The sequence below is a fragment of the Sinocyclocheilus rhinocerous genome, unplaced genomic scaffold (assembly GCF_001515625.1).
Source record: "Sinocyclocheilus rhinocerous isolate Xijiao unplaced genomic scaffold, SAMN03320098_v1.1 scaffold771, whole genome shotgun sequence".
Lineage (NCBI taxonomy): Eukaryota > Metazoa > Chordata > Actinopteri > Cypriniformes > Cyprinidae > Sinocyclocheilus > Sinocyclocheilus rhinocerous.
This window is the reverse complement of record NW_015640450.1, coordinates 201937-226776: the sequence shown is the minus strand read 5'-3', so window position 1 is coordinate 226776 and position 24840 is coordinate 201937. Positions and strand designations below refer to the sequence as shown.

At 35.6% G+C, this 24840-nt stretch overlaps 1 protein-coding gene across 1 annotated transcript in view; it reads left to right on the top strand.

The window, feature by feature from the left end:
- Window positions 1–24840, top strand: part of LOC107752840 (neurobeachin-like protein 2) — a 71599-nt gene that overhangs the window by 5919 nt on the left and 40840 nt on the right. The window contains exons 2-12 of the mRNA XM_016568911.1: window positions 9097–9185; window positions 9936–10097; window positions 10299–10380; window positions 10894–11006; window positions 12055–12137; window positions 15007–15092; window positions 15199–15511; window positions 18180–18286; window positions 20384–20470; window positions 22958–23041; window positions 23860–23958. Coding sequence (XP_016424397.1) covers window positions 9097–9185; window positions 9936–10097; window positions 10299–10380; window positions 10894–11006; window positions 12055–12137; window positions 15007–15092; window positions 15199–15511; window positions 18180–18286; window positions 20384–20470; window positions 22958–23041; window positions 23860–23958 — 1305 coding nt within the window. The remainder of the gene's footprint in view (window positions 1–9096; window positions 9186–9935; window positions 10098–10298; window positions 10381–10893; window positions 11007–12054; window positions 12138–15006; window positions 15093–15198; window positions 15512–18179; window positions 18287–20383; window positions 20471–22957; window positions 23042–23859; window positions 23959–24840) is intronic.

The following is a 24840-nucleotide window of genomic DNA, read 5'->3' as shown; positions in this document are numbered from 1 at the left end:
CTGGATGCCTATTTAGTCATTCATTTGTACATAACTGACCAATTGTTCATCCCAACCATACTTTGTGTCCAAAAAGAAGAATATCTAAATATACCAAGAATATCTAAATATAATATTTTGAGAAAAATATCTACAATGTTTATTTATTTATTCATTCATTTCTTTCTTTCTTTATTAGATTTTTTTAAAAACATTCATTACCTCATTATCTTTTAAATGGATTTTTATCTTCACTTGACTAAGCTTGCAGACAGTTGACTAAACCTTTGGGTGTTTACAAAGTTGTACTGCATACTTGTCACTTTGCTGAGGCCTAAGGTCACTTACTGCCCAGTTTTGAAGAAAGAAACATCTTCATAAGTAGAGCATATATATAGCAGTTAGCAATGCGCTTATCTGCCAAAATCCGCTCTTGCTAAGTTATAGTAACGTTTTTATCAGCAATAATCTTTTTAGAAAACCCAATTACAGTCCATGATAGACCACCTAAATGATTTCCATCAAGGTCTGAGTACTGGGCGGGCATGAGAATTAATCTGCGCTGTCAAACCCAAAGAGCTACAACATGTACTTTGAACAGCAGATTAATCAAAAAGATATTTAAAAAAGGTGGCTACTTCCTGATTTTGTAATGCATTTTATGACGGTCACATATTTTGTTTGAGTCATTGACGCAGCTGCTTGACTTCACATCACCTGCTTAAAGAGGCAGAGTATGTGCACAAACAGACTGTCTGGATAAACCAGAAGGCTGTGATCTAAGCTTTGACTTCAGGCTTTTGCATTGACGTGCCGATGCTATTGTTTTTGTACAATGGCTTTGTTTTTATGTTGTAAGATGTTCTGTGTTACTAAACTGCACGTTTAACTGGAGATCATGTAGAACTCATTCTGTAGTTGTAAATCTGTGAATGTAGATTTAGTACTTGTTTGCTTATAATTGAGTTATAGGCTGTGTTCAACAAAATAGAAACAGGAGAGTTCCAATACTTTTTACTTTGGCTTTATATGCTGCTTTTGACTAAAATCTAAGGCTAAATCTAATCTCAAAATGCATTTCTTAGGGCTGCATGATTTGGGGATAAGAATTGAGAATGAGATTTAAAATGCTGTTTAAAAAATTAGATTTGCTGTGCTTGTTTTGTAGGGCAGCAAATTTTGGCCAGAATTTTGTGATGTATACATCAATATGAGTGAGTAAATAATAATAATAATAATAATAATAATAATAATAATAATAGCCATATTGATATATACATCACAAAGTGTTGGCCAAATTAAAATCAAATATTATTACTACATACAAAAAAATATTTTAAAAAAATACTAAAAAACGAAGTAAGCAATATTACTACTGTAATATTTCATTGTAAAAATAACAATTGCATATTTAATAATAATAATTATTATTTAATTAATTTAATTATTTATTTTTACATTACCTCTGTAAAGTTACACATTGAGAAGTACTTCAAATGAGAAGATGTTTCGGTGCATATTGCTTTCCCAAATGCATATTAAAGTGCCCCAAACTCACAGCAGATGCAGATGCAGATGCAGAGTTCGTGTGGCTTAGCATTTACTGTGAATCAAGTGATTTTGAGACGCTGCCTGCAAACACTGGTGGATAATGAAACACCAGCAGATAATGCTCATGTGTAAGAATACAGTGCTGCGCTTCACTCTGAAACATGCAGCACATAGATTTATTTGATATTTTATTTGATTGTGCAGCCCTAGTATTATAGGATAACTTCCTAGTATTTGGAAGGCAATATGACTTTGGTTTTGGAAGTGAAACTACAACTATTCTCTTAACTGCAACCAGGATTCCTTTGTGGTTGTAGAGATGTAACAATTGTTGCTGTTTGATTCTGCCATTGATGTGTATAGTATCATATTTATGTATATGACATTTTTATTTTACTTAAGGCATTTTAATACGAGCAGTGCAACATTTAGCTGAACATTGACTTATTTTTGTCACATTTTCAGTTTTTCACAAAAGTTATTAAATTATTTATTAATAAATAATTGTCAGACCCATTGAAGACCAGTTCAGTATAGGTAGCAATAGATGCTGTAACGTTTTCAATGCTGCAGGGAAATCCACTCTGTCTTTTAGAGAAAGACTGTAAAAAGCCCCAGGTGGAGGGATAATTCCAGCATAATGCTGTCAAGGAGCTTCAGTACTTTCCGAGACTGACCCATGGGACTGTTTAACTATATTTAGTCCTCTTTGACTCATTTAGCAGCTTCAATCATCTGGAAGAAGGCTAATCAGGAACGGTAGCCACTAGCCACATTACTACTTTGTTCTATGGTATGTCATGAAGCTATTTATTTATTCTAATTAAGAGGAAGTTATCATTTCCTTCTTTTACATTGATGTTTCACAGACGTTATTCTGTTTGCTTGTGTTGTGGGTGAGGCTAGTAGCCGTTGGTGGAGATGTGGGCTGTTTGTATGGAAACTGGTTGAGCCTTTTTAATTTGGCTAGGTGTGTATAAAGTTAATTTGTCTTAAATAATCGTGAAAATAGTTTAATCTTAAAGCATTTTGAATGTTTGTTGCCTCTTGAAGAATATTTGAGGATTTTCACATGTATCCTGAGGCCTGTGTTTACTGACATTGAGAATAATTAATAGAAACCCGGAGAAAAACTCTCTTTGTGTCCACTGAGCAGCTGCGAGCTCTCGGAGCTGCCAGGAATCTCAAACAGAATGGCTCATCTGTGATTTGCCATCTTCAGAGAACACCACTTAAAGGGTTAGTTCACCCAAAAATGAAAATTAGCCCAGCAACACCCGCTGAGTGCCATGAAACAGCTTGAAAGATCAAAGACCATTTTTAATATAACTCTGTGAAAGAAGAAAGTCATATACACCTAGGATGACTTGAGGGTGAGTAATTTATGGGCTAATTTTCATTTTTGGGTGAACTAACCCTTTAACACCACAAAATAGCATTCAAGAACTGACCTGAATTTAACTGATAATTGTATCATCACAAGACAATTATCATATTAACAGAAAAGGGAAATAAATAGCAATTAGTTTCCATAAATAGGGTACAAATTGGTGTCTCATTAGAGAAACCAATTTGATAAAATATTGTCTAGCATTAAATTAATCTTGCATGAAAAGTAGTTTGTTTTAAATGGATCAAAATTCTCCATCTCCCCCTTAAAATGGGGATTTTGGCCCGTTTTGGACTTTCTTGACAGAAAATAATGAAAATCACACAACGTCATAATTTCAAGATTAAATTACATAACTTTTGCATAAAATTGTGACACCCATTAAGTATTATGGACAGGAAGACATAAATAATCTCATTCCAATTTTTACACGTTTGCCCATTTTAATCATTCCATTCTGTAACCAAAATTATTGTAAGAAAAACGATCAGATATTTTTCTTTGTTTTTTTTTTTAATAAGTTCAATAACTTAACTTCAAAGCTACATTAAAAAAAAAAGAAATGTTTTTATTTATTGTTAATTACCAAAAATAATAATACATTATTATCTAAAAATGTATTTATTTCCCATATTTTAGTGTCCATATATTGACTGATTTATTCAAGTTTCAAGTCCCGTTTTGTACCTTATTCTTGGTAAGAATCAGAAAGTATTTACTGTTGCACATGTATGCTTGGCACATCTGGATGTGAATACAAAAAAAAATTACGACCGTTTCACAATATCTGTTTCAGTTCTTAGATCTGCCTAAAACTTTTTCATTTCCCATTATCAATTAAATAAGTTTAGCATGTTGGCTGTTGCTGTTATTTTTGACGGTTTGTTTGAGGAAGTGCAAATTATAATTCTGTTGAAATGAAGCAACCCTGACTGATCATCTAGTGGCGTAAGAGAGGTTACAAGACCACCCACCCTCTGTGTAGACAAAGTACAATAATATAGTTATTCTCACATATTTCATGTGCGAATGAATGTTTTTGTTTCTTTAGAAAAGCATCCAAAATAGAAGATGATTGTCATAGCTGTCTCGTAAATCTGGTCTCAATAAATGAAATCTGTGTCAAGTTCAAAATCTAATTTACTGGATTCAGCTGTGCCAGAGTTTAAAATGGAAAACTCATTAAGGGTGATGATATAAACAGTTGGCAACACTGGGCCCACAGAGACACACTGTTGGCATTTCCCCCTGTTAAGCTCAACACTTAGTTAGGATCAAGTGATCAATCGGCAAAGTGACTCAATACCAGCTCAACTTCAGTTCTGTGTCATTGCTTTAAGAGTTTAAATTTAGGGTTCATTCCCCGAGCGGTGTTTGTTCATGCATCTGGTCAAGTCATGGCATGTCACTTCCACCTACTGATTCATAATGATGACTGAATCAATGATCATTGCTCAGTCTTCAGGTTTCCCTCCAGCTATTACTTGAAAGCCGCACCAAATCTTTTTTGTGGGATGAAAGCACGCTATTACAGCACACTCAACCATGGTCTGTGTACCAAAATGAGAGGATTCTCTGTTGCACAACTGGGCTTTCAACTCTGTCAAGGTCTATAGAAAGAATTCAGTTCAATTTACAGCATCATCACATTTTTGTCAGTCAGCTGTAGGTAGCATGATGGTTTACTATGCAGTTGTTGCTTTTTTCAGTTTATTGAAAGTGAACGAGAAATGGGTTTGTCCAGCTTCAATCTGACATAATGCACTGTATACCAAGTCTTCAGAAGTCATTTGACTCGTGTGAGAAACAGGCTGAAATTTGAAGGAATGGTTCACCCATTCTGTTATTTACTCCCCCTCCTGATGATCCAAATCAGTAATCCGTTCATCTTTGATACACAAATGAAGAATTGAGTCCATCCATTGAAAGTCCATTACATCAAAAATTTGAGGCTTCAAACAGTTCATAAAGGATCCTAAAAGAAATCCATATAAATTGAGCGATTCTAGAGACATGATTGGTTTATCTAATATAGAGATTTAATTTAGGCTTTTATTCGCACATATACATTGATAAACTGTTGCTTGACCTGTAAGATCAATTCTCATTGGTTCTCAGGCTTCAAGCAGGTAGTTTGAACTATCATTTAACATACTTGATGTGACCTATGTATATATGCGTTGACCAATGTTTATATGTGAATAAAAGCCTAAATGAAATACATTCTTGATATAAAGTGTATCATGTCTCTTCAGAAGGCTTACATAAATATACATGTCTTAAAGGGCTAGTTCATCCAAAAATGAAAATTACCCCATGATTTACTCACACTCAAGCCACCCTAGGTGTGTAAGACTTTCTTCTTTCAGACGAATCCAATCGGAGTTATATTAAAAAATGTCCTGGCTCTTCCAGGCTTTATAACGGCAGTGAATGGCTGTTACTATTCAATAGTCTAATAGAAGTCCAATAAAGTGCATCCATCCATCAAAAAAGTGTCCCACACTGCTCCGGGGGTGAATAAAGGCCTCCTGAAGCGAATCAATGAGTTTTTGTAAGAAAAATATCCATATTTAAAACTTTATAACCCCTAATCTTTAGCTTCTGCTGTCATACGCGCGTTGACGAGAGAGTGGAGTTCTAGCGGATGATGTATAGGATGTAGGTGTAGCATAAGCTCCGGTGAGAATATGCTAGTCTCACGAGAACCACATTTTGTTTACTAGAGCAAAGGAAGCAAAGTTTCCTTTGTTTATAACAAAGGAAAACCAGTCTCCTCTTGACTTATATCAAAATCCTCTAACGTTTTTCTTTACAAATCCTCGTTTTGTACTTCTAATTCATGACCAGTGTTTTGTCCTCTGCACTTCCGTGTTCGTCACCGCGTTCGTTCCACATCATCCTCTGCCCTCTCATGTACATGCATACGATAGTTAGTGGAAGCTAGAGATTACGGTTTATAAAGTTTTAAAGTATGGCTTCAGGAGGTCTTTATTCACACCCCGGAGCCGTGTGGTGCACTTTTTTATGATGGATGGGCACACTTTATTGGACTATTGAATAGTGACACCCATTCACTGCCATTATGAAACTTGGAAGAGCCAGGACATTTTTTTATATAATTCTGATTGTATTCATCTGAAAGAAGAAGGTCATATACACCTAGGATGGTTTGAGTGTGAGTAAATCATGGGGTAATTTTCATTTTTGGATGAACTATCCCTTTAAGGGTTTAAAATGACGCGAGTGTAAATAACTGATGGCAGAATTTTCTAATTTATGGTGAACTATTGGGTTATTCTCTGAAAATCTTGACATCCGCAATGTCAGATTCATGAACATCAGAGTGAAGAATCAGAGTGACCCAGTTCTCAAGTTCAACTCAATGATTAAATCATAGAGGTTAACAGCTCACTAGAGAGGAAGATAAGCAGTAATGACAAAAATTCTGACATGTTTGTGACACGAAGCCATCATATGACTACTTGGATTAGAATACACATGTTGTATACATCACTCTTATGAGACTTTTATAGTGCTTTTTGTCATTTTCGAAACTTCAAATCACATAACTGCGTGGAGAGGAGCAGCCAGTACATTATTCTAAATTTCTCTTTTTGTGTTCCTCGAATGTAAGAAAGTCATGGTTTAATATGACATGAAAGTGAATAAATAAAGACAGAATTTTTATTTAAAATGTTGTGAAAGGTTGCATCAGGTACACCGTAGCTTACCGGTTTTAGTTCGTAGCGAGGTGAAACATACTGTACCAATAAAGCTGTGGTAGCGGCAAAGGAGGAAGAGAACATGGTGACGATGTGCCCGGCTGAGAGAAGACAGGAAATGTGGCTCAGTTAAAGTGACTTGCCATTTCCTGGTTGCCTGACAGAAGTACAGACAGCAAGAGAGCAGAAAAAAGCAGAGAAGTAAGCCAGCGGAGGCGTCATGATGGACTCTGAATGATTCTGAGGCTTACAGGTGGACACATTCTGGACTTTGTAGAAGCAACTTGGTGGGGGCTCTGCAGAGACTGGGGTAACAAGAGCCCCTCCACCGCACATCACCTGCCATGAGACATGGACTGGCCCCTAAATGAACAGCAATTGGTAAAGTTGGTTTCTTTCCACTTTGAGCAGGGTTAATGTTATTTTACAGTTACTTTCTGCTGTAGTACACATTGTTTTGGTATACCAGAAGCCCTCTGTATGTTGCTATTGGATCGTGTACATATCAGAGAGTGTTTGATGAAGCTGCTGACAGCCCAACTTCCCCTATATGAGTGGGTGGATCAAGCCGCATCATTTAAGCTAAGCATAGCTCCTCGCTCTTTAAAATGTTTTCCACCAGCCTCTTTCCAATGACAGTCTCATGTGAGGGTTTGTTGGTGTTGGTTCCCATGTGACTCATTCTTGACAGAAGTTTACAGTAAATGTTATTGTGATCTCTCCATCAAAGATGAATTATATCAGTATTTCCTTTTATTCATTGATGATTGAAAAAATAAAAGTCAGAGTTATGATTCCACTGCGTTCTGCTTACATTGCATTCAAGGTCAGTTTATGCGTTTTCTTGGAATCAGACCTATGACTATGCATTGCTACATAAACATTCTACAAAGACTTTAGCATATTAAATTACCCATAGGACATGTGATATGTTTAACCAGGCCTTCTGTTTCAGTTAATACCGATTCATGAGATCAAATAGCAGGTCTGCAGTATGACTGAAGGTTTATGCACCTTTGCTGGCATTAGATCCAGGTGTGCATCAAAGTTGTTCCTTCGCACTCATCCATGACCAGCTTTCCTTGCTCCAGCTCATTCTTGGCTAGTGGAAACATGACAGAATTTCACACTTCTAGCAACAATATGATTTGAAGAGCGATAATGGGAATTTCTTGTAGATTAGGTTGCAATGGTGGCGATATTAAGATCTGTTTATCAAAGAAACTAATACAATTACAGATAATTGTTGGCATATGGCAAACATTGTACACTGTACAATGTACACTGCAAATGTGACCCTGGACCACAAAACCAGTCATAAGGGTCAAATTTTCAAATGTCGAAATTGACATTTATACATACTCTGAAAGCTGAATAAATAAGCTTTCCATTGATGTATGGTTTGTTAGGATAGGGCCATATTTGGCCGAGATACAGCTATATGAAAATCTGGAATCTGAGGGTGCAAAAAAATCAAAATACTGAGAAAATCGCCTTTAAAGTTGTCCAGATGAAGTTCTTAGCAATGCATATTACTAATCAAAAATTAAGTTTTAATATATTTACAGTAGGAAATTTACTAAATATCTTCATGGAACATGATCTTTACTTAATATCCTAATGATTTTTGGCATAAAAGAAAAATCGATCATTTTGACCCATACAATGTTTTTTTGGCTATTGCTACAAATATACCCCCAACGACTTAAGACTGGTTTTGTGGTCCAGGGTCACAAATGTGAAAAAAAATTACATTTAGGTGTACAACTTGTTACTGGGGCAGTACAACTTTCGAACAACCTTATCTTCCCCTAAAAGGTGCATATTAGTACCTTCTTTTATATTTGCACAAACAGTCTAACGGAAGACATAATGGATTGTGCGAGTGGTACTTGCTTTTGTCCCATTGACAAAACCACTGTCACTGCATTTATTGCATTATGAATTCACAGTATCCACTGTTACACTGCAGAAGTTTGCATACTCTGTAGTTTCCTGTTGTGTTAACACAAGTGTGTGCATGCTCTGATTTTGGAGATAGCGCCCAGTCATGCTCTTGGTGTAAAGGCGTACTACGCATGTGCAAAACTACATCATTTCCAAGTTGAAAAGTAGTTGGGTTGCCTGAGAGACTATTGACTGTACTAGTTGATAAAAGTTCAGAATAATCTGGCTTCGGGTTCACCTGACCCCGATAAGATGCGTTTCTTAAGGGGCTTCCACAAAAGATGTGTTCAAAAACAGCTGGACTGAGCACAATGGATGGTTTTAAAAAGTGGATGTTTTCAATTTAGATGCAAAAGGTGTACGCATAGACACAGAGATCAGCAGTTTGGAATACCTAAAGTGTGAGTTTGTTTGTAACCTAGACCTCTCTGACCATTGGGTTGTCCTGTCAAAAAATGTTTTATAGCCTCTTACTCTTTTCTTTTATCTCTCTTTGTCTTTCAGAAAGATGTCGTTTACCTGCAGCAGTGGTTGGAGGCATTCGTGGCGTCTTTTGAGAAGGCCATTGATGTGCAGTCGACGGAGCCTCGCCGGTGAGTCAGTTACATGCTGACCTATCAAAATGTCACAGACGCAGGGAGTTGATCTGTAGGTGGTCAGGTCCAGATGGACCTCTGACTATGATGGTATTTTAAGGCCTGTATATGTTTAATTGCTCATTTAATGGTTGGTGAGTTTGAAAAATCTTTACAATCTTTTAAATACTTTCATCTCATCCTGCAGATCTGATGTATGTACACCAGATGTGCACACCAGATCTGTGATCTAAAGATTAGCACATATACTTTAGGTATAGTGAGCTGTGGTGTTGCAGATGAAGGATTAATTCCATCCCAATGTTGTGGTTCAGCTAGCGTTGCCCATTTGAAATGTAGAAAAAAATATATATTAAAAATAGCATATAATATTATATATCGTATAAAAAACAACTTAAGGCTGTCTGGAAAAGATTTTGAGGAACACCAAAACAGCAAACTGTGATGCAATGGCCGAAGACATGCACCAAAAAAAAATAAAAAATAGAGCAGACGAAACATTAATTTGTGCTCTGTGTAAATAACCCCAAGGTCCAAGTCCAAGACGTATGTTCAATGACTGAAAACAGTGCTTTGACTTTTTTGATGTCTATTCATCAGTGCTTTATCAAAACAAAATTAAATCAAAACAAAACAAACAAACACAACTCAAAACAAAACAAACAAACAAAACTCAAAACAAACAGAAAGCAAAAACAAACAAAACAAACAAAAAGCAAACAAAACAACCTTCTTTTTTGTCTGCAGGCTGGAGGAATGGAGCGTCGATGTCCCGCTCCTCCCCAAGGAGGTATTGATGTTCCTCAGCACCCAGCTGTGGCACAGCGCCCTCCACATGTCAGGGCAGGATCAGAGCAGCACTGCTCCACACCCACTGCTCCTCATCAAGTTCTTCATCATCATCTGCAGGTCAGTACCCACTGAGCACAGAGTGAATTCCATCATTCCCTTTGCGATAATGCCCCAGTGACTCAAACCCCTGTTGATAAGCTTCTATGTTTGAACAGCAGGGATAACGCAAGGCTGCAGTTTATGCTAAATTGCATAGCTGATGTGGATCTTCCCTGAGTGTACAATAATACCATTGCTGATGTGAATCTCTGCTTGCAGAAATATGGAGAATATAGACTCTGAAAAGACCCCGGGTTTTGTGTTTGAGACGATCAAGCTCCTAAACTTCTGTTTGACTCAGGTGAGAAGTCATAAAGTCTGTGAAACCGTTTCATAGTGGTTTGCACCCCAGCTGATACATTGAGCCACGGTGCTCATGTGGGAAATGCGAGTTTGAGTCTAGTTTACATCATTTCCTAATCCAGTTCCCCTTGTATTACTTTTTTCTTGTCACCTCTACATTGTTCTATCAACAGAAGAAAGCCACAAAAAAAAAGTCAAATATTATTTTCATGAAAAGTTTTCTAGTGTTACTCTAGTGTTTTGAAGCTAGTTCAAATTTATGTAGCATTTTATTTATTCTAAACATACCAATGAAACGTTTGTTCACTTAATTGTATATTACTATGCAGCTATTTTTATTACACGTGCTGTTGTAGGTTTCTGAACTAACAGAACAGGTTTAATCAGAAAGCTTTGGGTGGAAGACCTCTGCTTTATTCAAAGGAATGTTTGTGTGTTAACAAGCCAAAAACAGATAGGTTTGCATATTGTGTAAGACTCAGTCGAGTGTGTTTATGTATGTGTGTTACAGCTGAAGAAGCAGCCAGATGATCAGAGCACTTTACAGTCGGTGGTACAGCATGGCCTGCTGCTGTGCGAAAATCTCTTTGACCCTTATCAGACGTGGAGGAGACGGCAGGCAGGGTGAGTGTGTGTCTGTGAGTTGGGCAGGGTGTTAAACCACAATAGGAATGCGCAGGAGCCATTAAGAGCGGCAAGCTCTGTCTCAGCTCCACTTCAACAGTTAATAACACACCCAGTCCGCACCTCTCAGCTCTCAAGTCTTCTTACGCTCAGCTGTCTGAACTACACACAGCATAAACTTCCCACAGCATGAGTGTATCTCTTCAAGGAGCACTGTTCTGCCCATCCACTTATGTGCAGGTTTGAACTAAGGTGTATTATGAAACATTCCACCTTTCATAGACTATTAGATTAATGAACCATTTGTTAAATATTTATTAATTGCTAATGTACGTATTTGGCAAACAGATTGAGTAGTTACATGCACTTTCATGTCAGCATAATAGTGTATAGTAGATTAATCATATTGTACAATGATATAGCTTGAGATATATTTGGAATAGCCTATATCTCAAAATACCATGGTATTAAAACATGGTGAGATCATTTTACTTATTGTTGTTGTTGTTATATTTAATAATGTATTATTTTTTTTTGAGATTTATGCTTAAAACAAGAAAAAAATGCCAGTAGGTAAGAAAAATAAACATAATTCATACCAACACCATGGTGGTATAGGAGTCGATTAATCAACTTTGTACCGTGATATATCAAAATACCATGGTATTTCGACCTGATAACATAATTGTACTGACATTATTGATATTATTATTTAATAATTTATAATTTTTTGGTTTTTATTATTTATGCTTAAAACAAGAAACAAGTTGCCATTGGGGTGAGAAAAATAAACATAATTCATGTAAACACTGGATGAGTAGATTAATCAACTTGTACCATTATATATATTGGTGTTGTTCATTATTATTAAATCATATTTTTAACTCTTTGGTAGATTTATGCTTAAAACATAAAGATATATTCTTGACTATAGATTAAGAAGATGATTTACTGCAGTGTACTGTACCTTATTGCTTTAGTAGTAAGTAAGAACAAAGTAAATAAGCAAGTATTTCCATAAAGGGTTTTGATTTGTGTGTGTTTTTAGGGAGGAGGTCAGTATGCTGGAGAGAAGCAAGTATAAATTCTCCCCCCTTGTTCTACCAGAGGAGCTTCCTTTGCTCTTCCACGGTATGTCACCCACTCCTGCCTTCTGACACAATCTTTAACCTCCATTTACTCCCATCTTCACATCCCGGGAGATATCGCACATCCTGCCTCCCAGGAGACAAAATGTTGTTTGTAAAGAAAGGGCGATCTGATCCCTAAAGTATTAATCCATAGTGATTCAGTGCTGTGATTTGTCATCTTATTTGCCTTTAAATGTTCTTCATGTAAATACAGCGGAGTTGTCCTTTTTTAAGTGATAGATTATGACTTGTATCTTGTTTGTGTCATGCTCTGTTTGGACATGTACTTGTGTGGTAGCTTGTAGAAGCAACCTTTCATGTAGATATAGGGAGAGATCTACATTTTGTTTATGGATGTTTAATATAATGTACTGTATAGGACAGTTAAGACAGAAATAAGAGAGAGGAATGGGATTAGGACATGATGCAGGCTAGATTTGAACTGGACTCCTCATAAGCGCACAACTTAACAAATCTGAAGAAGCAGGACTATATTGCAGCCTGCAGGCAATGGCTAAAACAAAAATCCTGACAGTGATGCAAGCTTTGTTCAAGTGATTATAAGCTCTGGAGCAACTTCCACACCTATATGTTAGTAGGCAAGCTGCAGTGGGTCCAAGTGGCCTGTGGTCATGAGGCGAGGTAAACTAGTTTCTTGTTCTGAAAAGTTGTTTTTCAGCAAAAGGTTTCTCCACATCATGTTTATGATGTAGTGATGTGTATATGTTTGTGTGAGGTTTGTTAGGTTTTCTCATCTACCCAGCATGTCCTTAATCCGAAAGTAGGGTGGCCATATGAACACCCACTTCAGGGTTTTGCAGCAGAATTTTGTGTTTTTGCGAGTGGGACGGCAAATCCCCCTAAAATGAAAGCTCAGGTCCACACTCTGGGTTCACATTTTGGTGTTTTGTTTTACTTGTTATTTGTATTGTGTTTGTATTATTTATTTATTTATTTGCTTTGCTTTGTTTTACTTTTGTTTTTTATTTATTTATTTGCTTTGCCTTGCTTTGTTTTGTTTTATTTATTTATTTTAGTGCTGTCAAAATTAGTGCGTTAACACATACAATTATTTTTTTCAGTTTAACGGCGTTAAAAATATTTAACACAATTAACACAGGGGCGGAGCTAGGGTTGGCCACCCCACTCACAACTGCTGCTACTGTCTCTCTCTTTTTTTTGACAAGAATTGCATTTATTTAGATGCAGAACGTCTTTACGGCTACATCAAATGGGAGATTTTTCAGAGGCGCACTCCAAATTCACCTCAGCGCCAGGCGCTAGTCAAACGAGTGCGGAAATGAGGAGCTTCAGTAGAACAACAGTGAACTGCGGTCAGATGAGATGTTGTCAGGCTATATGTCAGTAAAAATTAATTTTCCTGTCCTGTCAGCCATTATACTGTGCTCGTAGCACGTGCTCTTCAAGTGCACGCACAAATGCGCCGGCATACTGTATATCATTTCATATTGAAGCGCAAAAGAAACTACGAGCATGCAATGTCGTGCTTATGTTGTCAATTAAGTCATTAAGTTACCAAAAAATGCGATTAAAGCTGCCTTAAAACTGTGAATGTATGTAAATATTTGTTACATATGAGTGACATTTAAGAACATGTCTCTGAAATGCAGTGGTTTTCAAAACTGTCCTGGAGCAGCCCAGCACTGTCTCCCTTATCTAACTCGTCAGCTCATTAGTAGAGACTTTAAGACCTGAAGCATGCCAGAAAAGATAAAGAGAGAAAATATGATGCGTGTCAGATCTGTGTCATGTTCAGCAGAGGTAATAGCAGTAATAGCAGCCAAAAAACCTAATAACCCAGCTGTTGTGATGTCTGTTAATCAAAGAACAAAAGAAAAAAAGAGGAAATCAATAACTTTTCTAGCTTTGAGGATTAATCTATATTTAATTTAGAATTGAATGTTTAATAACTTTATTCTTTTTCTTTATATTTCCTACTTGCTGAAGGGCACAGGTAGCTAAATATGACATTTATTATAATGGGTTCATGTGAAGATTGTTTTAAGTTCACTTGAATTAGAAGTTATGTTTTAAAGTCTAATAAATGTTAATACCTCTCAATTGTACTGTAATGTTGAATGGCTATAGTCAATGGTTAAATATTAGGGGGAAAACTATTTCATAGAGACATAAGTAGTATTGGTATCAGTGATACATACTGGCCTTCAGTCATAAAAAAAGATGCCACTAAACAAATACTTAAAAAAGATACTGTCTTTATGTTGTTTCTACATTAATTTGAAGATTGCATGTGAAATTACTGCAATATAAAAGTATATTTAAAAACTTGAATGTTAGGTGGGATTAATCGCGATTCATTTCAGAAGAAATGTGTGATTAATTTTTTTTTATCGATTTACAGCACTAATTTTTTTGTTTTGTTTTGGTGTTTATTATTTCTTTCTTGTAGCTTCAGTAAGTACAACAACAAAATACTTCAGTCATGAACTGGTTAATTCTGACTAGTCTTTGAGTTTCAAGTTTGATCTTTGTTAATTTCAAGCAGCTGGTGTTTTTCTATGGTAGGCAGTTCCCATTTCATGACAGTTCCTTTTTAAGGGATAGTTCACCCAAAAAATGAAAATTCTGTCAAACAACAATGGACCACATTTACTTTAATTGTATGGGAAAAACAATAATAAAAATTCAGAATATAGTCTTCTAGTAAATGCGTACAGGTTTGGAAAGGTGTGAAAGTGAGTAAATGATGACAGAATTTTCATTTTTGAATAAACTTTCTCTTTAACAAAAATATGTTTTTGTGCCGTAAAATGTTAAAATAATGACAATTGCACAAACAATGCTCAGCTTTAAGATTCTTGTGACTAAATGACTGGTTACACCCACAGACTACCTACAAGAGAGTGAACTAATCCCAGAGCCGCTCGTGGTGAGGCTGGTGCATCTTCAGGGAGCTGTAATCAGTGGATGCAAGGTAAATTAGACTCTCTGGACCTCCTTTCATTTACATGTATTAACGCCGACCACATACCTCACTACATCAGTGTGTAATGTGCTAACGTTTTGTGTGTGTGTTTCAGAGAAACGGCCTTCTCTCCATCACCCCCCAGGCTGTGAAGGACCTCATGTCTGTGCTGCGTTTCTGGTGCCTCACTCCTGCCTCATCCCCACAAGAGCCCAAGGACCCTCGGCTGCTCAAAATGACCCTGCGGTGCCTGACTGCAATGATCCACCTTCTGCACTCCAGCAGCCCGGTCGACAGGCAGGTAGAGATCCGGATTGTACTGGACGGTTACTTCCAGCTGCTCAACTGGAACCGGCCGCCGGACAGCCAGCAGGGAGATATGCAGACCTGGGAGGATAACCTCATTACACTTCTCGAACATATGTTGAGTAAGAAAATATTTCCCATTACTCATTAACCTCAATTTTTTTTTTTTTCCATTTATGATTTTCTTCTGTGGAGCACAAATTAAGATATTTTGAAAAATGTCTCAGCATCGCCAACATTAACTTTGGTTGAAAACAGTATGTATATTCTTCAAAATATCATCAATTTTCATTTTTGGGTGAACTATCCCTTGAATGCACCAGTATTCCCTAATTGAATTATTCAGCCTTATAAGATGCCAAAATTTCAGCCTAATTCGAACTAAAACTGCATTGCATGGATCCTTTGTAGAGAAAGCAATCCCAGAATGCCTTGCAACAAGCACAGTGAACAATTTTATCCAAGATGGCCGAATTGGTAATAGAAATGTTGATTAAAATAAGTATTTAATTTTGTTCAAATAGATTATTTTAACCAATAGTTGTGTATTTTTGTGTTTATTTGGTTATCATGCTACTACCTTAGCAGCATGTTAATGGCCCCTTTCACACGTACAGTCTTTACCGGTAAATTACTCTGAAGAGATCATGTGTGAACTCGATCTTTTCAAAAAATACTGGTAAATTCGATGTCTCTGGGCAAAAAGCAGCTGCATGAATGTGAACATTTGACACAAAAATTAAAACATCAACAAAAACACTGACCGCGTATACCCCTCCATGTTTACAAACACAACACCGGGAGATGCAGCCGTTTCGGGGTCATTTCCGGTTAATGATGTCACAGAATTTACCGGTATTTTGAAACTAAATGTGTGTATGGTGCTGTACTGGTAAAAAGACGGAATGTCATTGCCTGTGTGAACAGTGCATTTTTGTGTTTACCGGTAAAGTCGTTCTGGTAATTTACTGGTATTACTGTGTGAAAGGGGCTAATGCCAGGCTTTATTGAGTTGAGTCTCCTATGCAGAATGCTATTTGTGTGCAGTAGTTACCTTTGTAGGGTGTTTCAAATCACTCACTTTTGAGGTTCCATTCTGTTCTGTTCTGTTTTGTTGTTTATTAATTAGTTTCGTTAAATAGAGAAAAACAACTCAGTCATCAATTGGTTAGTTCTTACTAGTCTTTGAGTTTTAAGTTTGATCTCTTTTCATTTGAAGCATCCAGTATTCTATAGTGGGTGGTTCCCATTTCATGATATTTCATTTTAAAGGGGACATCGGATGAAATGTTAACTTTTTTAGCTTTTTTTGCATTTAGTTTGCATTTAGTTTAAGTCTGAAACGGTGTCATCCAGTGAGCTGTTTCAGTTTGCAGCCAGTTTCTACATGGATAGCTGGCTATTTGAATAAGACCACCCCTGAGCCATATACAGATATATTACCACCGAATTAGCTGTCCTGTCGGTCTAATCAAGGATTATAGTGCGAGCACTCTAAAATCTTTGGTTTGCTCTTAAGTAAACTGTCATATTAGCAGAAACTTAAAAAAAAAAAAAAATACAGCTCCGGGTAACCCTCGACAACCACCACAAGTTTCTCCTCCATCATTGCAGTCTCTGGACGTTCCAAGCAACTGTAAACTTCCGTCACCACAACGGAAGGCCTGCCTCTCCATTCATTCGTTTGGACAATGAAAAAAATAAAATAAAAGTGAATGATGCCGAGCACTTTTCTGCTCAGAGTTTATTTTTTTCAACTTCAGGCACAAAAATGTGATGCGCAGCAGGCGGCTAAAACGCGAGGCGCCCGGGGCGCATAAACAGCACACAAAACACTCACTGCCAATAGAAAACATTTTTAAAAAGCGCCTCTCACTGCGTTCTGCCTTAGAATGCAGTTGCTAAGTTTCAGTACATTACAATATATCCTAATCTCTAAACATTAAGGATCATCACCCTATTGGCATTCACTGAACCTCACTGAACAGAAACCAGTCATCATCGCCCATAAGTCAGGCCACACCCCCAAACACCCTATTAATCTGCTTCATAAACTTCAGCTGCTCAAAGAAAGGCAGTTTGAGCCCGAACCCTTTAATTTAATATTCATATACGAGTATGAAGAAAGTGCATTGTCACAATTTCCTTTAAACACATTTTTGCCTTCACTAGTTCAATTATAATTTACATTAAATGGTCCTGCAGTGTGACAAAATAATTTTTGAAATACAAATATTCCAGGTCTCTCAATTAATATAAGGTCATAAAATTGCACGCATTACAATTATAAAACAAGCAGAAAAATGCTGCTTGAATAGTTAGTTGGAGTGCATGTCACATCAACTTCCCAGAAGTATTTCATGTAATCGGCAAGTAATATGATATTATGTCATGATGTAACTGTTGGCATCTTGCAATAAAAAAATTAAAAAATCAACACAACAATGTTGTATCATACATGATGAATTGCAGAGCTTCTGATTCTAGATCTTTAACTCAGATCACTGTGTATGATATGTTTAATGTTGTTTTTAAACATTTATAATGTATTTATGGTGAACTTCCACCCCTTTTCCAGAAGTTAATTGTAGCCAGTTCTCTGGAAACAATTTGAATTGAGAAGTTGTAAAAGGACACAAAATAGCTATTTGGTTGCATTTAATTTCTTCTACCGTGAGTAATGCTGATGTCCCAGCACTGTTTATTTAAGTGCCTAAAACTGGCACAGTTTTATCTCTCCAGAAGGCACAGGTTAAAAAGACTGAATGTTCTTGTGTTTTTGCCCTGCAGATGCTATCCCAGAGATCCTGCAGTGTTCAGACCGGCCGGTGTTGCAGGCTATCTTTCTCAACAACAACTGTTTCGAGCACATACTCCGCCTCATCCAGAACAGCAAGGTCAGAACGATACCTTCTTAAAGCCTCTGAGATATCTGCAGCAGCGCTTCGCATTTCCAGCCCTGAGGATTCAAATCAATCTCATGGTTGAAATGTGGCAGACTGCTGATGTTTGGCCTGAAAGATAACAAGCAGACTACTGAACGCGGGTTGACTAATCTGAACCACAGATTTGCCATGGTTCAATCTAGAGGTTGCTTTATTTAAAAAATTTTTTTGTCATTTATCAAGTAAAAAAATATGATATTTTAAAATGGTTAAAATCTATTTTACATAAGATACCAGATATATCCCTACTCAGTAAACGTTCCCACTGAAGCATTTCTTTTAAATACATTTCATCAGCTGAATAAAAAGAACAAAACTGAAAAAGTAAAAACTGTCAGGGTAGTGCAACTGTCCTAATATCAAAAGCCTCAATATGTTTAATGAATTTCAGCATTTTAATAAGTCATTTTTCAAGCAGTAAATATTTGAAAAACATTTGTCTGCCAAATCAATGTCAGGTGGTGCAACCAACATGCAGAAAAAAACAGCCACACCACAGAGCATATCAACTTTCCCAAAAGTACCATTTTGTATCAGTGTTATTTTAGTATCACTTATATACTATTATAGTTTTTATATGAATATTTTCATTTGAATTGAATTTTTAGTCATTTTTATATGCTTTCAACATTTTTTACATTTTTAAAAAAAAATATATCTACATTTATTTTTATTTCATTCAGTAATTTTAGTACTTCACCTAAACATATTTCAGTTACCAAGGCAACATTTCTAATTTTCATTTAATTATTTAATACATATATTTTATTTCAAATATATTTCAATTAACATACAAAGCAGTTCTTTCACATACATTTTGTGAATGGAACAAAAAATAAAAGCTTAAAAATGTAACCAAAAAAAAATGTCATACAACTATCCTAATATCAAAAGCCTCAATAAGTTTTATTTCCAAGTAATTTGGCATAATTATTTGAAAAAAAACAAACAAACAAACAAAAAACATTTGTCTAATCAAAGTTGGTGCAACAAACATGCAGAAAAAACAGGAAATGATATCATAGAGAGGATCCCTGCAGACAGAAATATCAGATCATTTAATAATTTAATTAATTTAATTTAATAGTAATAATAATTTATGCATTTAGCAGACGCTTTTATCCAAAGCGACTTACAGTGCATTAAGGCTATACATTTTTTCCCAGTATGTGTGTTCCCTGGAAATTGAACCCACGATCTTTTGCGCTGCTAACGCAATGCTCTACCACTGAGCCACAGGAACATTAATATATTTTATAATGTATATTATCTAAAAAATAAATGATCTAATATATATTAATATATATCAAACAGATAGTTTGGCCTTTGACAGGTCAAGTTCATTTCAGTATTAAAAGTCGTGTTGTGCAGCTCACTAAATTGTAATGATATTTATTTATTGAATTAAAATTGTATTAAAGTAATGATATTCAAATTAATTCATTTGTAAAAAAAAATAAAAAAAAATTAACTACTTTTTTGTAAGAATTATTAAGATGTGTTAGGAAAACATGTTACTTCTTGACTACTTAAATTGAAACTTTCTTTGAAGATGATATAAAAATGTGATATAAAACCACATGAAACCAACACGAATACAAATGTTGCAGTTCTAAGAACTTTGAAAGTGTATTTTAAACTAGATTTGTCATTGACCCATTAAGCCAGTATATTACTAAGCCAATATTTTACTGACAGATAAAAATAGACCATGACAGATGGTTTACAACCCAGTGCATCAAAATGACGAACAATAATTATTTGTAGCACAGCCTCTGTTTCCGTCCTGTGATGAAATATAGGTTCTGCGTCATATGCTTGTATGTAATCACAGTTGGTTTTGGTAAGCTGGCTGGTTTTTGAATGTGTTGTAACTAGCCTTGATGTTGTATAATGAGGATTTCGTACAGCTTCTCTTTTTCGTCTGTTATTCATTTCTTTTTGCTTTATCTGTCAGTTCGATTTCTGCTTGCTTATTTTATCTCTGACTCACTTGTGTTCATGTGTTTCTTGTAACGCTGTGCGTGTGAATGTGTGTCTGTCCTGCAGCTATATCAGAATAACAGGTTTAAGGTGGAGTGTGAGGGCCAGTGTGACCTCACTACACGTTTGCTCACAGAGGCTGAAGTGGAGCAGGTATTTTCCATTCACCGCTGATCAGTGTGCCGTTCGTCAGCAGGAAACCCACCCTTCACTTGACTGACTCAAACACAGACACACAACTGCTGACTGAGCAACATTAGATTCTGCATAACAAGCTCTACGTAATCATGCAGTGCTGTCTAGGTGAATATACAGTACCAAAACATCTGCATGTGTCGTTGCATGTGCCAGTTTGTGACACAGTTGACTTAAATGCAACGTAAAATGAGGAACCTTAAAACATTATGCTGTTGTTATTGTACCATGGTAGTTGGATATGACATGATGGTACTATCGTGTTCTAATGGTAGTTGATGGATTACATCAATCAGCAATATTTTAGGGGAAAACTGGCATCAGACTGGATATAATGTCATGTAAAATGATCTAGAATAAATTTATGAGAACTTTTTTTGATCACAATTTGAAACCAAATTAAATTATGCATGCATATATGAATGTCAAAAATAAACATTATTTTTGACATTCATATATGCATGCAGAATTTAATTTTAATTCTAAAAAATGTAAATGTTAAATATTTTTTTTATTTTTAAGATATTATTATTATTATTATTATTGAACCTACACATATTGCATGATTTTATAAAAGCAGAATGGATAAAATCTTAAAAGAATTAGCAAAATGCTTCTTAAAATAGTTTTAGTTGGAGTAGAACATGTCACACCACAGGGCATGTCAATTTTCCCAAAAGTATTCAGTGTCAACTACCTTAACATATAGTAACATACTTATAGTTTTTATTAGAATTTTGAATTAGATTTTATAATTATATGTTCAGCTTTCATTCTAATTTTTAATTCTTTTTTATGTGCTTTTGTCATTTTATTTGTTTATTTATATATATTTCTAAATAGTTTTAATTTATTTTTATTTCAGTTTTAGTTCATTTTATTTCAGTTAATAATTTTAGTACTTCACTTCAACTTTATTCAGTTAGTTGCCAAGGCAACATTTCTAATTTCCGATTTTTTTTTTTGTCTAATATTTATGTTTTGTTTTATTTCAGCTTTATTTGAAATAACAAATGTTTTTAATAGTTTTAGTTAATGATACCAACACTGTTGTATATAAATATAGAGATCACATAGTACTGTGAAATTGCCATTTGATATCATGGTACCATTTCAGTACATTTTTAAAGGTTTATGCCGTGTCAGTACACAGAGTTGGAGGGTGAGGATCCTGCTTGTGGTGGTTTAGTGTGTGCGTGTGTGTGTGTGTGTGTGTTTGGATGTACTTGCAAGGCCTGTCACCTTGCATGTTGTCTTGCAGTGATCTAGATTTTTAGCATGTCTAGTGTATCTGTGGTGCTGTAGGTGTATTTGGTGTGTTTCATTTGGTGGTCTTTGGTGGGATATTTGTGGTGGAGTGGTGGTAAATATTTCAAGGTTAAAAGAAAAATCGGTTTTACTGTTGCATGTTTTAATCTCTTTAATTTAATTTTTTAACATTAATTTGTATTCAGTTTGTTTTTAACAGAATCTTGCACTTCAGGGAGGAATGTTCAGAATTTATAGATATCTCCTTGCATGCATCTCTCTGAAACGGTTTTATTAAAAGCAATATTTCACACAAAAATGTTCACACTACTGATCAAACGTTTGAGGTCGGTAAGATTTTTTAATTTTTTTAATGTTTTTGAAAGAAGTCTTTTATGCTCACCAAGGCTGCATTTATTTGATCAAACATACAGTAAAAACAATGATAGTATGAAATATTCAATCATTTAAAATAATTGTTATATATTAAAATGTAATTTATTTCCTTTGTTGGCAATGCAGAATTTTTAGCATCCATTACTACAACCTTCAGTGTCTCATGATCTTTCAGAAATCATTCTAATATGCTGATTTAGTGCTCAAGAAACATTTCTGACTATTATAAGGAAAAATGTGTAATATAAAAGTCTGTCACTTATGATCAATTAAATGCATCCCTGCTGAATAAAAGAGTTAATTTCTTAAAAATCAAATGATTAAATGGTAGCGTATATATCACTATTTACTCACCTTAATGTAATTCCAAACCCATATTTTGCTGTTATTTTCTGTGGAAAACAAAAGGAGAAATTCTGAAGAATCTTCATTCAGCTCTTACAACAATATTTATAGTGACCATATCTGTCAAGCTCTAAAATGGACGAAAAACACCATAAATGCAGAATGAAAGTAGCCTGTAAGTCTTCTGAAGCCATATGATAGCTTCGTTTGAGGAACAGACCAAAACATTTGTCATTGTTCACCGAAAATTCACTGAAGCTTTGAAAGCTCATTTATGTCCGTGTTAAATTCAGAAATTTCAGACAAAACGGCATTGGTTCTTCAAAAAATTCTCCTATGGGCTTGGAAATACATGAGTGTTAACAGAATATTTATTCTTGGGTGAACTAATCATTTAATCCATGAGAATGTGAATATGAACTAAATGTCGTGTGTATTTTGCATATGTGTGTGTAGGTCTGGGAAAAGGGCTCTGACTGCATCACAGTACACGCCATTCGAGTTCTCACCGCCATTATGAGCAACTCGCCCTCAGCCAAGGTATGACACGTCATCGACTCATGTCTTACACCTCCTCTCCTCTCGCTCCTTATGTATGTTTTTCCTGAAACGTCAGCTTGCAGCCGTCTCTTGTCTTATCAGCATGATAAGTCAAAGTGCTTGCATATGATAAATGTGCCCCTTATGCGTGTTTGGTTAATCTTATCAGCACATTTGATGTGGTTCTGCAAAACCAGGTCACACATGGCGACATTACAACATGCGCTTCCTCCTTTATTTTATGGTACAGTTATGTGTCAGGTCCAAAAGTATCATAATCCCATATCCTGTTTGTTTTTTATATATATATATATATATATATATATATACCAATATACATGTCATGGTATAGTTTTTCATGACTGTTTTTCTCCTTCTTATAATGGAAAACTTTTTACTGCTACTTCTGTATGTAAATGCCCTTGTTTTTATTGGCTAACCTTTTTGCTGTTGGGTCAAATATACAGTAGTCTGTGCCACCCTGTTCTTCAATAACACCCTCTTTGCGAAGCAAACATTATACTGTGGCACAACTGTGAAGATTTATGGCTATGTTTTTGCAGCGTAGTTTCAATAAATAATCTGGGTGGCCTTGCATTGTGAAAGCTGTTTACATAGAAGACTGGACTTTCAAATTTAAATTAAATTTGAAATAAAATCCTGTTTTTCATGATATCCCACTTTTTTTCATGTGAAAACATTTCTGCTTTGTATAGTACCTTTTGTGTTTTGGTTTATTTTGGGGAACAGGGTGGTGAGAGCACTCATTGTATTCTGTGCTTGTTCAGTTGTAATGTAACTGTGGTTTGTCTTCCCAGGAGGTCTTCAAGGAGCGGATTGGTTACTCACAGTTGTTTGATGTGTTGAAAAGTCAAGGACAGCCCACCAAAAGACTCCTGCAGGAGCTGATGAACATGGTGAGTGAGAAGAAACTAACTGTAACTATTATCACAGATGGTGTGACCTACATTTCCTTCCTTTTCGACATTTAGTCACATGAAATGTGTACTCAGTATTTTTACACATAAAGTAATACGTGCTTTGTAACCATAAAATTAAAATGACATACTTTCGCACGAGTCTCCTGTTAGTAGCCTATTAAAAGTGGGTTCATTTTACATGGAGAGGGTCGGCTTCATGGGGGCGGACATGTTGAGATCACGTGATCAACGGAATTCCATATTATTTAGAAAACAATTTGAATGGACTAAAAATACATTTATTCAATAATAATTCTATATTTAAAGCCTCCTGAAGCCATACGATAGAAATTGTGTGAAGAACAGAAAGAAAGTTGTTTCTGTAAAAAGTCATTTAATGTGTGATGTGTGTTAGTATTTAGGCTTCTTGTTATTTTACCTGTAAACACTTTGGTCATCTTCTGTTGTTTTCAAATGTACCAGAGAATCCTCTCAATCCCGCCTCTGGAGGCCTCTGCATATATTTGATGTTTCCATTTGACACAAATTTGACACATATTTCAAAGAATACTCCACATCCAAATTTGACTACTTCCATGTGAAAAACTGTCAAATGAGTAACATAATAAATACACAGTATTCAAAAAACAAAAAAAACAGTAGGCAAACAATCTACTGCTTCCACTGATTCTGAAATGTGCATTCAGTGGACACTTTACTATCCCATAAGGCCACAAGAGAAGAGTCCTATGATGTTGAATCCTGACCTGTGAAGATGTTGCAGGTCATCAATCATTATTGTTAACTAAAACTCAAACTATTACAAAATATAAAATATAAATGTTTACTGAAATAAAAGTATATATATATATATATATA